Source organism: Lepus europaeus, chromosome 10 (assembly GCF_033115175.1).
Source record: "Lepus europaeus isolate LE1 chromosome 10, mLepTim1.pri, whole genome shotgun sequence".
NCBI lineage: Eukaryota > Metazoa > Chordata > Mammalia > Lagomorpha > Leporidae > Lepus > Lepus europaeus.
Window position 1 is genome coordinate 2,734,109 of NC_084836.1, and position 16,409 is coordinate 2,750,517.

At 63.7% G+C, this 16,409-nt stretch overlaps 1 protein-coding gene across 1 annotated transcript in view; it reads left to right on the forward strand.

Moving 5' to 3' along the window:
- Nucleotides 1-16,409, forward strand: part of CELSR1 (cadherin EGF LAG seven-pass G-type receptor 1) — a 119,671-nt gene that overhangs the window by 69,995 nt on the left and 33,267 nt on the right. The window contains 5 exon segments of the mRNA XM_062202663.1: nucleotides 12,747-12,768; nucleotides 12,771-12,903; nucleotides 13,777-13,940; nucleotides 14,284-14,409; nucleotides 15,948-16,114. Coding sequence (XP_062058647.1) covers nucleotides 12,747-12,768; nucleotides 12,771-12,903; nucleotides 13,777-13,940; nucleotides 14,284-14,409; nucleotides 15,948-16,114 — 612 coding nt within the window.

The window sequence follows — 16,409 nt, forward strand, 5'->3', positions numbered from 1 at the left end:
CCCCACGGGCCCTCACATCCTCTGCCTCCCAGGGCTGCCCCTTGTTCTGGACTTGCCCTGGGCTTGCTGGTGTCTCCTGGTCACCCCAGACTGCCTCCAGGCAGTGGTCACTAGTGTGGCATCCATGTCGGTGGTCGTGGGCCAGCACTGGCCCTGGGCAGGGACCGGGCGGCCCTGCAGCCTGGAGGAACCAGCCTCATGGGGCCCCAGGAGGCTCTGATGGGGCTAGGGTGGCATTTTGGGGATAACAAGAGAGGTTTGCATGAGCCTGGGATGGGACCAGCTGCTGGGGCACTGGTTCTCATTGCTGGAAGGGCCGTGGCGCTGGCAGCACACAGCTGCCCCTTGGGGAGGGCTGAGCGTGAGGAGAAGGGGCCTCGGCCACCTGCACCTGTCGGCCTGTGTTGCCCTCCTGCCCCTTGCCCAGTGAGCAGCCAGCTGTGGCCCCGTGGGAGGAGGGTTCTTCATGGGGTCGGGGTTGGATGGCGGCTTGGGGTCTACTTTCCTTGGTGTCTTAATGGGCACCACAGAGATGTCAGCCGGACTTGGCGCCTCTGTCAGGGGCCTCTGGGTGACTGGTGGCTCCTAACAAATGCTTGTTCTGAGGCCTGGAGGCACGGAGCCCCACCCACCCCTCCTGCCCACCTCATCCACTTCTCCCACTGCTGCCCAGCAGGGTGGGGACTGATTCTGGGTCCTTGTGACCGTGGCGCCCTTGTCCTGAGCAGCAGCGCGTCCCTGGCACAGAGCATCTTTCTCTGAGCCTTGATTCGGCCGTTGTCATCGTGGGGTTTATCTTCAGGGTCTACAGCCCCCCAGTCTTCCCAGCCTCCTGTAGGGACATAGGGGCTCCCTGCGGGAGTAGCCCTGACACGGGCCTTGTCTGCCCTTCCTGGGGAGGGTCTTGTTGGATGGCCAGGGACCCCGCACCTTGCCCAGGGAGCCCTCAGTGGGCTGAGGACACACACATCTGTGCTGAGGCCTAACAGGACCCTGGGAGACGCAGGTGGCCCCTGGTCACTGCATCCAGGCACACACGAGGGATCGCCTTCCAGAGCCAGTTGTGCTGTCCAGGCCCACGTCTGGGCCAGCTGTGGTGGCGTGGCGAGTGGGCGAGGGGTGCATGGACGTGTGCTCCAAGCTCAGAGCAGCATGGGCAGCTGTGAGGCGTGGGGCAAGGCCCACTCTGCTGGGTGATCTTACCGTGGCGAACGAAGCAGGGACTCGGGGGGGGGGTGTGTGTGTGTGTGGCCGTCAGCCGGCTCCTCCTCCTTTGTTGACGTGGGGACCGATTGTTCTTTGTTGGGAGGGCCAGCCCTGGACCCCGTCCCTGGTGTCTGCCCGGTCAGAGCCTCAGCCTGGTGGCAGCCTCAGTGTCTCCATCCACTGCCCAGCCCTGGGGGAGCTGCTGAGAGCCACCCTGGGGTCGGCTGGGAGACTCAAGGTAGACACGGGGAGCACCTGGGCTGGGGGCTGGAGGGGCACGAGTGTTGGGCAGATGCAGGGGCACTGACACACTGGGGTTGTTGCTGTGGGGGCCCCAAGTCCCCAGCCGGCCACACGTGGCTGGGTGGAGCCGGTGGAGCCCCCTGTGTTGGGACTGACTGCTGGGGTCTTAGGGCCCCTCCTCTGCTGACCTGGCCTCGTCTGGTCCAGGCCACACTGGAGGGCGTGGCTGGTCTTCGTCCAGGACCAGTAGCGTTTCGTGGAGAAAGCAGGCACTGGAGCCAAAGCAGCACCCGCTCTGATGAAGCAGGACCAACGCTCCAGGCTTCCGTGAGCTTGGGTGGCCCCTGGGGACAGCAGGCAGAAGAGGAGGGGACGCTGCCGGTCAGTCGCTCCGTGCAGCGGGTCTCACCCTGACCCCACAGCCCATAAAGACAAAAGCAGGAAGGTTCCAGAGCAGGTGCCCCCAGGGACAGACCCAGAGACCCGCCCACCGCCGGTCCTGGCAGCTCTCACAGCCCCACCTGGAAACAGTCCCCACAGAAGGTTAAACAAATGTGCTGCCCACGCCCTGGGACCTAGACTCAGCTCGACAGTGACAGGGGTGCACCGGGCGGGGCTCGAGCGCTGTGGGGCGGGGAGGGGGGAGCCAGGCCCCACAGAACCGTGGGATTGTGTAGCATCCTTCAGACGACACAGTGATGGGCAGGTGTAGGGCACGGCAGACAAGGTGCTGCCTGGCGTGCCCACATCCCATGTCGGGGCACCCAGGGTCAGCTTCCCACCAGGCACGTCCTGGGAGGCCACAGGGGAGGACCCTGGTGCGTGGGTCTCTGCCACCCGTATGGGACACCCGGAGGGAGTTCATAGCTCCCGGCTTTGGCTCAGGCTTAGCCTCAGCTGTTGTGGGCATTTGGGGAACACGCCAGCCCTGCTTTGCACAGTGGGTGCTGCTGGGAGCCCAGGGACGGCCTGCGGGCCAGTCAGCACTGCCCAGGTGGCCACTGTTCCCGCCCCATCCCAGCCTAGAGGGGACCCGCGTGCTCCCCACGGCCGGTTTCCTGCTTCGGCAGCTGGGCTCTGGCCAGGCAGGAAGCCCCAGGATGCCGGATTTGGGCCTCCCGGGCAGAGTGATGTCTGTGCGGCCGTCATCCTCCCTCCCGGGTGTGGGATTGAAAGGTCTCTCCTGAAACTGAGCGAGGCAGGTAATGAGAGCCAAGGGCGGCCTGGAGTGGCCAGGGGCCTGTGAGGGGCGGGAATCCCCTCGGAGAAGTGCCGGTGACCCCCAGTGGAGCTGGGGTGGGGGCCGCCCCGGAGTCGGGTGGGGGGGCGAAGTGGGCGGAGGACACCCCGCCCTGCTGGCGGGCGATGGGGCTGGAAGATTAGGCGCCCGGTTTCCTTTCCCAAACACAGCCCCGTCAGATGGCAGACGGTCACCTGCCATGGCAACGTGCCGGCTCCGGGAATGCACAGCCCCACCCCGGCCTTTGTGGAGAGTCACCCGGGGCTGGCAGCCCTGTTGGTCCCTCCACCTGCCGTCTTACCCCCTTCCCGCCCATCCAGAGCCGTGACGCATAGTGCACCTTGGCTGCCCTCCCAGCACCAGGGCAGCCTCCTACGCCCCCCCACGCCCCCCCAGGCTATGTGCCAGCCCTCGGGATCCTCGTGTGGCCCTCGGAGGACCAGGTGCACTGCTCTGTGCTACAAATGGGGAAACCGAGCCAGGAGCCAGGGTTGGACGGCCGATGGCTCCCAGCTCCTCTCGCCCACGTGTGTGTCCGACTGCTCTCGCCTGTCTTCATCACAGACACTCCTGCTGCCGCCCCTCCCCCTCCTTTTCTGGCCAATCCACAAATCCTCCCGCCAATTCGTTACCCACCCTGCTGGCCGAAGGAGGCAGGAGGTCTGAGGTGGGGGCCAGGGAGCCAGGGTCCTCTCTGTCACAGTCCAGACTGGCGACAGAGAGCAGCCTGTTAGGTACTAGCAGCAGGCCAGGGCTTGGTAAGAGTGTGAGCATGCAAGTGTGTGTGAGTGTGCAAGATTCAGTGTGTGTGCAAAACGGGTGCTAGTGTGAGTGTGCACACTGGAGTGAGCTGCATATGTGAGTGTACATGTGTGTGAGTGCACACATAAGCACATGAGTGGGCATGTGTGGGTAGGAGTACACATGTGAGTGTGAGCTTGGATATGCATATGGGAGTGTGCACGTGTGAGTGTGAGCCTGAGTGTGCATTGCATGTGACTGTGCACATGTATGATTAAATGTACATGTATGAGCATAAGTGAGTGTGAGTGCACACGTGAGTCTGAGTGTGTGTAGCACCTGCAGCTATGAATGAGCTTCACACCTGGCTGTGCACACCTGTGGGAGTGTGCACCTGTGAGGAGCCAGTGTGTGTGAGTGCGCACACCTGTGTGAGTGTGCACCTGTGAGGAGCCGGTGTGAGAGTGCACACACCTGTGTGAGTGTGCACCTGTGAGGAGCCGGTGTGTGTGAGTGTGCACCTGTGAGGAGCAGGTTGTGTGATGCACACCTGTGTGAGTGTGCACCTGTAGGAGCCAGCGTGTGTGAGTGCGCACACCTGTGTGAGTGTGCACCTGTGTATGTGTGCACCTGTGAGGAGCCAGTGTGTGTGAGTGCACACCTGTGTGAGTGTGCACCTGTGTATGTGTGCACCTGTGAGGAGCCAGTGTGTGTGAGTGCACACCTGTGCGAGTGTGCACCTGTGAGGAGCCGGTGTGTGTGATGCACACCTGTGTGAGTGTGCACCTGTGAGGAGCCAGTGTGTGTGAGTGCATACCTGTGTGTGTGCACCTGTGAGGAGCCAGTGTGTGTGAGCGCACACCTGTGTGAGTGTGCACCTGTGAGGAGTCGGTGTGTGTGAGCGCACACCTGTGTGAGTGTGCACCTGTGAGGAGTCGGTGTGTGTGAGCGCACACCTGTGTGAGTGTGCACCTGTGTATGTGTGCACCCATGAGGATCAGGTGTGTGTGAGTGCGCACCTGTGTGAGTGTGCACCTGTGAGGAGCCGGTGTGTGTGATGCACACCTGTGTGAGTGTGCACCTGTGAGGAGCCGGTGTGTATGAGCGCACACCTGTGTGAGTGTGCACCTGTGAGGAGCCGGTGTGTGTGATGCACACCTGTGTGAGTGTGCACCTGTGAGGAGCAGGTGTGTGTGAGCGCACACCTGTGTGAGTGTGCACCTGTGAGGAGCCAGTGTGTGTGAGCGCACACCTGTGTGAGTGTGCACCTGTGAGGAGCCGGTGTGTGTGAGCGCACACCTGTGTGAGTGTGCACCTGTGAGGAGCCGGTGTGTGATGCACACCTGTGTGAGTGTGCACCTGTGAGGAGCAGGTGTGTGTGAGCGCACACCCATGTGAGTGTGCACCTGTGAGGAGCAGGTGTGTGTGAGCGCACACCCGTGTCAGTGTGCACCTGTGAGGAGCCGGTGTGTGAGTCCCTGTGTCTCAGCAGCGTTGGTTGCTTCTGCTGCGGGGCCGTGCCCCTTGCCCCTCCTCTCTGAGGCCGCTGGGTGTAGGCTGAGCTGAGTGTCCATCACAGGTGCCTGTCCCCGTGCCGTGTGGCAGGCTTGCCCCCGCTTCCCTCTCATTTCTCGGGGTTTCTCCAGCGCGAGTGACAAACGGCTTCAGAGCCCCACCTGTGGAGGGACCGGAGCTTCCTGTTGGGGCCCTGAGGCTGGGTGCTCCTGGTTTGCTCTGAGTGGCTCCGGGTCTACACAGCACCCTGGAGAAGGCTCGGTTGCCCTGGCTCTCCAAGTAGGGGCTGTTTGTGTGTTGCTTACAGACCCCTGAGTTTCGAGCCCTTCCTGTGTCCTGGGAGAAGGAGCCCCTTCTCCCACGCCCAGCAGGTCTGTGACTCCCCAGCTCCCAGGATGCCCCTGGAGCCTGCTGTCTGGCTGTGCAGGGAACCCCACCCCTGTGGCCCAGCCCAAGCGGTCCCCGGCTCTCTCCCCAGGACTCCGGGGGCTTTGGACTTGTTGAGGATGCTCACAGCGAGGGCCGGTGCCGTGCCTGTGGGAGCTTTCCAGAACACACGGCGCCGAGGCGGCCTGGCTCTGGGTGCACCATGTGCCCTTGGGGGAGCGCAGAGCCTCTCCCGGAGCTCTTGGCCAGGGTTGCCGGTGGGAGCCGGGATAGCCGCCCCGCCCGAGATGCCAGGCTCGGTGGTGGCTTTTGAGAAAGGGACTTTTGAGAAGGTGACTCGTGGGTTCTGGCTGCCGTTGACAGCTGTCTGGTTTATAAAATGGCCTGCGACCGTAGTTAGTCCACCTTGGCTCTCAGGATTGTATAAAGGGAGGACATGGCGCACTGCCGACGGAGGGCTGGGGGCTGCAGCTGGCCGGAGTCTCAGCAACCGCGGGTTCCTCCGAGTTGCGGCGGGTGCCCTGGTGACATAATGCAGCCGTCTGCTCATCTGCAGGGATGGGGTCCAGCCCCTCCCCCCATGCCACGTCCATGGCTGTGCAGGGCCCTCATGTAAACTGACAGCACACGGAACCTACCCACGCCTTCCCATACACTTTATTTTTCAAAAATTTTCTTTTGAAAGAGGCAGAGAGAGAGGGGGAGAGAGAGAGAGAGACCTTCCAACTGCTGGTTCGTTCACTCCTCAACTGGCTGCAATGACTGGGGCTGGGCCAAACCGACTCCATCCGGGTCTCCCATGTGGGTGCAGGGCCCCAGCACTCGGGCCATCTTCTGCTGCTTTCCCAGGCGCGTCAGCTGGGAGCTGGATGGGAAGTGGAGCAGCCGGACTCACACTGGTGCTGGAGGGTCGCTGGTGTCACGGGCAGCATCTTGACCTGTGTCGCTACGCTGGCGCCTCCCATGTCCTTTAGGTCACCTCCAGGCGACGGACGCGGCCTGAGTGTGAGAGCCGTGTCCTGGGCTTAGCCGCCCAGTGCAGGGTGCCTCAGAGCTGCCACTGTCCCCGCAGTCGGCAGGCGGTTCGGGTTTGCCGCGGGCGGTTTCAGTCTTCACGAGGAGCTCAGACAGGGGCCGCACTGCACTTTTTGGTCCTGGACGTTAACCTCGAGAGAAGCAGGGATTCTGGGAGCTCTGCGCTTCGGCTCGAGACGTAGCCGGCCGAGGGCGGCAGCGGCATGGCTCAGGCAGGGGGCGGTGCGGGTGAGCGGGACCTGGGGGCTAACGGGGCACTGTGGAGGTTCCTCTGGCGCCCAGCCGCCCTGCGCCTGGCAGCTCCACGCCCAGAACCAGCTCATCCTCATCGAGGGAGCCGTGTTGTCCTCATGGAGAACACGTCCTCTGTGATTCCCCGAAGCTTCACCCCCAGGGGAAGGGGGCCTCGCTGGTGTGGCTGCTGGGCTCCCCAGCTGTGAGGTGCACGCGTCCCCCCTCCCTGGGGATCCTGCAGGGACTTGGGTTCTGGCGGGAGGCGCCAGGCTTGGCACCACTGCCAAGTGGGCCATGTCGGTTCTGGACTCCGTCTGTATGTCCCCTAAGACTGTGCTGTGCCCCTTCTCCGTCTCCGTCCATGTGGGGCTATGTGTAAGCCCCTGCACCTGCTGGGACCGCCTTGGAGACCCCAGAGGGTGGCACCCTGAGCTGTGCGCAGTCCTGTGGAAGGTTCCTGAAAGCAGGGGTCAGGAGGGAGTTTCCGCCGCGCCCCCCGCCCATCCGCTTCCCGCCAGTCCTGGGGCGGGGTCTCCCCAGGGGAGGTCTGGGCCACGCTGTGTCTGAAACAGCGGTTGGGTGAATGGCCAGTGGCGTGTTCTGACTCTCCGGAGATTCCTCGAGCCCAGCCATCTGTGAACTCCCAGCCATGAACGTGGTTAATCATCTCTGACACAGAGCGCCAACCCATTCATTCCCCGAGGCCTGCCCGGCTGGGGTCCAGTTTCCAGGGCGCCCCCACACTACCACCCCTGCGGTGAAACTGTACCCCGGCAGCCCCCTGCTGCGGGCTCGTGTGCAGCAGGTGAAGTGAGGCGGGCACGGGAGTACGTCCTGGGGGCCACGCTCTTGTGCACACAGCGACTCCTGCCGGAAGCTGCCCGTGCGTCTCTGACATCGGTCTCCCCCGTGGAGATCGTCCACCCCACTCCGTGCATTTTGTCACTCACAGCAGCCCTGATGGATAGGCCGAGTCACACGTTTTATCCCAATTTGACAGGTGACAGTGGGTGCGAGGCTTCCCAAAGATTGTCCGGGTAGCGCGCCCAGGGCTCGTGAAGGCTGACGCCCAGGAATCTTTCTCCTTGTGGACGTGAAGTTCACGCATCCTCACATCACATTCTAAGGCGATGGTCAGTGTGTTCACCGGCTATGGGCGATCTCACCTACGCTCATCTCCCCAGGAGGAGACGCAGTACCATTAGCACTCACTCCCTGGCCTCCCCCATTCCTGTGTCCCCGTGGCTCCGCCTGTTGTGGCCAGTGTGGGTGGACTCCTGCCTGTGGCCCTGCCTGTTGTGGGCAGCATGGGTGGGCTCCTGCCCATGGCTCCACCTGTTGTGGGCAGCATGTCTGGACACCTGCCCATAGCTCTGCCTGTTGTGGACAGTGTGGTGGACTCTTGCCTGTGGCTCTGCCTGTTGTGGACAGTGTGGTGGACTCTTGCCGGTGACCCTGCCTGTTGTGGGCAGTGTGGTGGACTCTTGCCGGTGACCCTGCCTGTTGTGGGCAGTGTGGTGGACTCTTGCCGGTGACCCTGCCTGTTGTGGGCAGCGTGAGTAGACCTGTTGTGGACAGCATGCGTGGACTCCTGCCCGTGGCCCTTTGGGTCTGGCTTCTCAGCTTCCCAATCCCAGGCTCATCTGTGCTGTAGCCTAAATCATTGCTTCATTTGTTCTGAATTTTCCTTAGTTTATTTTAGGCATGTGAAAGAGAGACAGAAAGAGGCCTCCCACCTGCTGGTTCACACCCCCAAATGCCCACAATGGCCGGGGCTGGGCTGAGGCCACAGCTGGGGGAGCCAAGGGCGCCATCCTAGTCTCCCACTTGAGTGACAGGGACCCAACTGCTCGGGCATCACCATCGCCTCTCAGAGCTCCTGCTGGCAGGAAGCTGGGATCAGGAACGGAGCCGGGACTCAAACCCAAGCGTTCCGGTCCCAGGCAGCATCGCCGCTGCACCACGCGCCGGCCCCACTGCTCCGTCGCCTCCAGTGGCTAAGAGATGCCCGCCGTGTGGACAGAGCACTCACAGAGGTTCGAGTGCTTTCTGCCCTTGGACGGGCAGGAACTGCTGTCTGTCGGAGTCCCTGTCTTCCGTTCCTGAGTGGTGGGCACGCGGGGTGCACATGGACCAGCGGGGGTGGGGCTGGGCTTTTCCATTGCGTGCCTGAGCCCCTGCAGCCGGTGGGGCAGGACAGGTGATGCGCCCTGCTGAGCAGGGGCCAGGGCCCAGACCTGGCAGGTTCTCATTTCTGTGCTGGTCCTGCCCACTCTTGTCCTGAGAGGGCTTGGTTCCCTGGCCAGAGGGCCGTCCCTTCTGCCCGCATGCGTGTCCGTGTGCACGTGCACATGTGCACCATCTGACCTCCCCCGGCAGGCTCCTCTGCACGGCTCTGAGTGCCAGTGTGGGCAACTGTCTCCAGTCCCCTCCTCTCTGAGTGCCAGTGTGGACGTCTCTGTCTCCAGTCCTCTCCCCTCTGAGTGCCAGTGTGGACGTCTCTGTCTCCAGTCCCCTCCCCTCTGAGTGCCAGTGTGGACGTCTGTCTCCAGTCCTCTCCCCTCTGAGTGCCAGTGTGGACGTCTCTGTCTCCAGTCCCCTCCTCTCTGAGTGCCAGTGTGGACGTCTCTGTCTCCAGTCCCCTCCTCTCTGAGTGCCAGTGTGGACGTCTCTGTCTCCAGTCCTCTCCTCTCTGAGTGCCAGTGTGGACGTCTCTGTCTCCAGTCCTCTCCTCTCTGAGTGCCAGTGTGGACGTCTGTCTCCAGTCCCCTCCCCTCTGAGTGCCAGTGTGGACGTCTCTGTCTCCAGTCCCCTCTCCTCTCTGAGTGCCAGTGTGGACGTCTCTGTCTCCAGTTCTCTCCTCTCTGAGTGCCAGTGTGGACGTCTCTGTCTCCAGTCCTCTCCTCTCTGAGTGCCAGTGTGGATGTCTCTGTCTCCAGTCCTCTCCCCTCTGAGTGCCAGTGTGGACGTCTCTGTCTCCAGTCCCCTCCCCTCTGAGTGCCAGTGTGGACGTCTCTGTCTCCAGTCCCCTCCCCTCTGAGTGCCAGTGTGGACGTCTCTGTCTCCAGTCCCCTCCCCTCTGAGTGCCAGTGTGGACGTCTCTGTCTCCAGTCCCCTCCCCTCTGAGTGCCAGTGTGGACGTCTCTGTCTCCAGTCCCCTCCCCTCTGAGTGCCAGTGTGGACGTCTCTGTCTCCAGTCCCCTCTCCCCTCTGAGTGCCAGTGTGGACGTCTCTGTCTCCAGTCCCCTCTCCCCTCTGAGTGCCAGTGTGGACGTCTCTGTCTCCAGTCCCCTCCTCTCTGAGTGCCAGTGTGGACGTCTCTGTCTCCAGTCCCCTCCTCTCTGAGTGCCAGTGTGGACGTCTATCTCCAGTCCCCTCCTCTCTGAGTGCCAGTGTGGACGTCTGTCTCCAGTCCCCTCCCCTCTGAGTGCCAGTGTGGACGTCTGTCTCCAGTCCCCTCCCCTCTGAGTGCCAGTGTGGACGTCTCTGTCTCCAGTCCCCTCCCCTCTGAGTGCCAGTGTGGACGTCTCTGTCTCCAGTCCCCTCCCCTCTGAGTGCCAGTGTGGACGTCTCTGTCTCCAGTCCCCTCCTCTCTGAGTGCCAGTGTGGACGTCTCTGTCTCCAGTCCTCTCCCCTCTGAGTGCCAGTGTGGACGTCTGTCTCCAGTCCTCTCCCCTCTGAGTGCCAGTGTGGACGTCTCTGTCTCCAGTCCCCTCTCCTCGCTGCTTTTCCTCTGTTCTTGCGGCTCCGAGCCGCCGATTGCCGGCAGGGGTTATTGCTGGCAGGGGTTTACGGTGATTGCAATTTTGTAAATAGCAGCTTCGTCTCATTAAGGCTTCCTGAGCTAAATGCTGTTTATGTCCTTTCTCCGAAAGCCTCCCGCCCATTCCCAAAAATGTAAATTACAAGCTGTGAAGATAATAGGGGCTCCCTGAGCGCAGGGCGGCTCTGCTGGGGATCGCACCTGACATTTAAACACCCCCATAATGGGCCCTTCCGTGTGCTCACCTAACTATTGCCTAACCTGCCGCCCTGATAGCTTATCAGACCTTGTGGTCTCATCATCACCTAGAGAAGGGAAAATATTACCTAGGTACCGGGGATAGCCTCCCTTTCATAGACAGAGGGCTTGAGAGAGACTCACGGGTCTCCATATCTTTTTTAAAAATGATTATTTGAAAGGCAGAGTTAGAGAGAGAGATCTTCCATCCATTGGGCTGGGCCAGGCCAAAGCCAGGAGCCAGGAGCTTCTTCTGGGTCTCCCATGTGGGTGCAGGGGCCCAAACACTGGGCCATCTTCTGCTGCTCTCCCAGGAGCACTAGCAGGGAGCTGGATTGGAAGTGCAGCAGCTGGGATTCAAACTGGTGCCCATAAGGGATGCCAGCCTTGTAGGTGGTGGCCTGACCACTGCACCACTGCGCTGGTCCTCTGTCTCGCACACAGAGGGGCCGAGGCACAGGTCGCGTGGGTGGGTGAGGCAGAGTGCAGGGCCCTGGGCGCACTGCCCTGCTCCGTGGGGGCTGCCTGGGCGATGAGGCCCCTGGAGTCACGCAGCTCAGCCACTTGGTGGAGTCGCTGTTAGCAGTGGCTTCAGGCGCTGCCTTCTAGCCCCTTGACCCAGGTCAGGCCCCTCGCTCATGCAGAAAATTCTAGATTTCATTTTGGGCTGCGCAGTTGTTTCCTGTCAAGAGACAGGGTGGGCAGCTTAACGAAATAAGTGTTTTTTTTTTTTTTTTTTTTGAGAGGTAGGGTTACACAGAGAGAGAGAGAGAGACAGAGAGAATGGTCTTCCAGCCACTGGTTCACTCCCCAAATGGCCGCAACGGCTGGAGCTGGGCCAGTCCAAAACCAGGAGCCAGGAGCTTCTTCTGGGTCTCCCACGCATGTGCAGGGGCCCAAGGACTTGGGCCATCTTCTACTGCTTTCCCAGGCCATAGCAGAGAGCTGGATGGGAAGAGGAGCAGCCAGGACTAGAACCAGAACCCATATGGGATGCCGACGCCCGTACTATGATGAAGCAGCAGTCTCACCGTCCTGTAAACTCAGTGCCCCCTCGGCTGCCGTGGAGGCACCAGGCCCCTGACTCATGGAGGCGTGGCTCGTGGCTGGGCTGTGGCGAGAAGCTTCTGCCCCTGCCGCCTGGGAGGCCTGGTGGCTGGCCCTTCCCCGGCCCCCTCGGTGTCCAGGGGGTGCAGATGGAGAAGAAATTCTGCAGCCTGGTCCGGTGGAGCCAGCCCTCGGCTGCCGTGGGTGTTTCTGGAACTCCGAGACCTGCAGTCCTACGTCTCACGTGGGCGACGAGCGTGGGACACCAGGAGCTCAGCTTCTTCCAACAGCCTCCATGTCCATCCCTGGACGGCAAGCCCAGCCACCCCCGAAAGGGGTCCTGGGCGGGGAGCAGGAGCAGGGGTGGCCCCGTGGGCAGGGCGGCTCCGTCTGGGGACACGGTGGGGTCCCCAAAGGGTGCAGAAAGCAGTCACGGAGATGACCGGGCATCAGGGGTAGACGGCTCCCAGCCTGGACAGCGGCCGCCACACGGCTGGCGGAGGCAGCCCGCATCCCTGGCGTCCTGCCCATGGGACTCGCCGTGGGGAGAGCAGGAGCCTGGTGGGGGCTGTGGCGGGGGTGGGGTGACAGGAGGAGGCCCACGTGTGGAGTCCCAGCTGTGGGTACTCAGGAGGGGCTAACGGCTCAGAACACACACTGGGCCATTCCTGCTGCACAGTTCTGGGGCTTGGACAGCCAAGGTCAAGGTGTCACAGGTGCTGCTCCCTCGGAAGGCTCTGGGGGGGGGCCCTCCCTGCCGCCTCCCTAGCTGTTGGTGGCCGTCACCAACAACATCCTTGCTGTTCCTTGCCTTGGAGACAGTGGCTCTGCCTCCTGCGGCACATGGCGCCCCCCCGTGTGTTCCCACAAGGATGCCAGTCGCCGGGGTCAGGGCCCGCCCTACTCCACTACGATCTTGGCTGCTTAGCCTGCGAGTGCCCTGGTTCCCAAGGGCCACATGGGAAGGACATGGACGGGGGGCATCGTGCAGTCCAGCATGGCCGGTTGGGGGAACTTGGCCCCGTTGGCCCGCCTCCCTCCGGGCAGAGTGGCGGCACCTGCTGAGATGTGACACCGCCGTGCTTTCTCTCCTGACAGCCCAACATCGGCCGCCTGGGCCTGCCCACGGGCCGTCTGGAGAGAAGGTGGCCGTGGTGACCGTGGACGACTGTGACACCGCCGTGGCTGTGCGCTTTGGAAGCTTCATCGGCAACTACAGCTGCGCTGCCCAGGGCACCCAGAGTGGTTCCAAGAAGTGAGCCATCCGGGGGTCCACATCCCCCCCAACAGCCACTGCTCCCTTCCCAGGGCTAGACCCCACACAGGGCCCCCTGGCATCCCCAGTCCATGCCGGAGCCAATTCCGTGGCGGGGGCACCTTCCCTCCACAGAGACTTCTCAAGAGAAGCACGCTGGGCGGCGTCCATCAGAGACCCAGCCAGGGTGTGACAGTGGCTGGCCGCTCCTGGGGCCACAACCAGAGTCACTGGCTGTGTCCCAGCAAACCCTGGTGCCTGGGACTCCCAGGCCCTGCCACCCTGCTGTCCTTTTGAGGGCTCCTTAGAGGTCAGGGACAGAGAAATTCTGACCTTGATGCCCGGGACCACTGTCTGGCTTCTGTCTGCCATGCCGGAGTGGGGCGCTGGCTGGCCTTGGTCCCAGTTGTCTTGGGATGCTGAGTGAGCCTTTGGACTGACACGGGCCTGGCAGAGTCCCTGGCGGCCTGTGGACTGCACCCCCCGCAGGCAGAGCCCTTGTCCAGGGCTGCAGGGCTGCCCAGGCAGACCAAGTGCCCTTCCCTCCACGTCCATTCCTTTCTCTGGGGGCCTCAGGGGCCAGGGGAAGGGAGGTGGCCTCCATGTGGCATTGTCCAGAGGTCAGGGCGCATGTACCGCTGCATGTCCTGCTGAGCTGTGGACTGGCCTGGGGGTGGCACTCGGCGGGCAGTCACTGGTGGACCTGAAACATCCAGTGTGGCAGGACACGGAGCAGGTGGGAGACGCCGAGGCAGAGAGCCGGGAGGGGCCAGGACCCCGGCCGCTCGGTGCTGGAAGCGTTCTGGGCAGAGGGGCCTGGCTGCCGCTGCCTCTTCCCACCCGGACTCACAGAGGACGGCTTTGCCTCCGCAGGTCCCTGGATCTCACGGGGCCTCTGCTCCTGGGCGGCGTCCCCAACCTGCCCGAAGACTTCCCAGTGCACAACCGGCAGTTCGTGGGCTGCATGCGGAACCTGTCCATCGACGGCAGGAACGTGGACATGGCTAGCTTCATCGCCAACAACGGCACCAGGGCAGGTACGGGCCGCCGGGCAGCAGGGGCTGCTCCATCCCTGGGGGCTGTGGCGCCTCCTGGAGTGAGCCTTGCAGCCTGAGCTGGGACGTGCTGCCATCTGAGGACGCTGCTGCCCCTGTGGCTGGGCCGGAGCCGACCGGAGTGCACACCCCCCAGGGTCCCGATGGTGCCCCCAGGCGACCAGGGGTCTGCGTGATAGCCTGGAGGCCAGAGTGCCCGTGCCTCTCAGTCTTGTGTTCTCACTGTGGCCGCAGGGCCTCTGGTGCCATTTCCACCCACACGGCCCCGGCTGTGGGAAGCCAGGAGGCTCCCCGGCTGAGGCCAGGCTCTGTCCTGTGTTGCCAGGCTGTGCCGCCCAGAGGAACTTCTGCGACGGGACCTGGTGCCAGAACGGGGGCACCTGTGTCAACAGGTGGAACACCTACCTCTGCGTGTGTCCGCTCCGCTTCGGCGGGAAAAACTGCGAGCAAGGTGAGGGCCTGGCGCTGTCCCCGCCCCCGGCCACGGCAGCTCCCGGACGGGGGGGGGGGGGGGGGGGTGTGTGGTGCCTGGGGCCACTCGGGGCAGTGCAGCCGTGAGGTTAGAGCAGACGTGGGGCCCCACCTGCAGGATGTGGCATCTGCTCTGAGCAGCATGAGGGCGCGGGTCGTGAGGGTCAGGAGCGCAGGGCCGGTGCAGAGTGCCCCCCGCCCCCCACCCCCAGTGGCTGCTTGCTGAGTGCATCAAGGAGTCCCCAGCCCCCGCCCCCTCCCCGCCCCACCCCGCCCCTGCCCCCCCCCCCCCCCCCCCGCTGTGAGCAGCAGTCACAGGTGCTCACGGGTCTTTGATAAGCAGGTGCCGTCCTGCTTCAACCTCAGGTGACCCCAAAGGGGAGGGGCTGAGGCCAGGTCAGTCTGGGTCAGCCCGTTTGGCTCTACCTTCAGGTTCCCGTGAGCAAGTCCAAGGCTCTAAGCCCCGCAGGCCCTCAGCCCACGGGAGGACGAGGCGGCAGCGGCTCCCGACCCTAGGCCAGCACAGCTGGTGCTGCAAGCCTGGCTCCCAAGGCCGTGGAGTCAGGTGCTCCTCCCCCACCCTGTGCCCCACAGAGTGTGACTGTGGGGGGCCCAGGGCCTGCCTTAGACTCTCAGGGTCCATGAACGAAATTGGGGGGGTCCTGCCACAGACAGGAGAGCGAAAGGCAGTGGGCCGTGTGAGGGGTGGGCGGTGAGCAGACTTGGGGGTCAGGGGTCAGGGGTCAGGGGTCAAGGGCCGGGAACTTGCTGACCTGAAGGCGGGTGATGAGAACTGGGTTACACCTGTGAGACTTAAAGTCAAGGCCGCTCCTGTCTATGTAGGGGTCAGGCCCTCCTTGGGCAGCATGGAAGCTTGGTCGTGGGGTGGCAGGGGTCCCAGCTCCAGGCAGTGCCCGGCGGCTGTGCCCAGCCACAGAGCCCGGCTGCGGGCCGCCTGTCCGACCGCGGCTGCACTGGTGCAAACAGGTGAGAGCAGGAAGCACATTCCTGTGGCTGTGGGCCTTGCCGGCGTGTGGAGGGGTTAGGGTGTGGCTCCCGGCTGGCCCGACGGCTGCCCACAGCAGGCCTGGAGGCGGAGCTGTCTGTCTGATGAGATGTCACACCTGCCCCTGCACCCTGGGGTTTCCCAGGTGTGGCTGGACAGTGTCGCCAACAGGGCTCCCCCAAATTGCTGGGAGGCCCCAGGGAGCCTGGGGCTCCTCTGTCTCTGGGCTCATCCCAGGAGTGGCGAGAGCTGGAAGCCCTCCCCAAACACCGGCTCCATGTGTGCACACCGACACGCGTGTGCTGCGTTTCCTGCAGGCCACCCCCTCTGCCTCCCGCCCAGCCCGAGCGCCCCTTGCCACGCCCTGGCCGAGTTCAGGCGTCGCGGGTGGTGGACGGTGGACGGCAGCTGCAGGCCCGGGGTCTGATGCAGCGCACGTGCAAGTCGGAGGCGGGCCTGGCCTGCCCAGGACCCCGCCCCTCACCTCCGCCCCCGCATGTCTGTGTCCACAGCCATGCCCCACCCCCAGCGTTTCAGCGGTGAGAGCCTCGTGTCCTGGAGCGAGCCGGACATCACCATCTCCGTGCCCTGGTACCTGGGGCTCATGTTCCGCACCCGGAGGGAGGACGGTGTGCTGGTGGCGGCCACCGCGGGCACGTCCTCCAGGCTCCGTCTCCAGGTGAGGGGCCCCTGCACTCCTCCCCGCCCCCACCCCCGCGTTCCCCAGTGGAAACGTGAGTGCCGTTCTCGAGTGACAACACAATCGGGCCATTCACGACCGAGAGGCGCGGGCACTGCGGCGAGCAGCACTGAGTCCCGAGGGGGTTCTCTCTCCAGCCCTTTCCTCCCGCATGGCCGGGAGGGAGGCAGGTGAACCCAGGGCCGGGGGGGGGGGGGGGGGGGGGCGGCAGCCTAAGTCAGCTGAGGGGCGGCTGAGACACAGCCCCAGCCCCCTGCGGCCTGTGGGGCTGGCC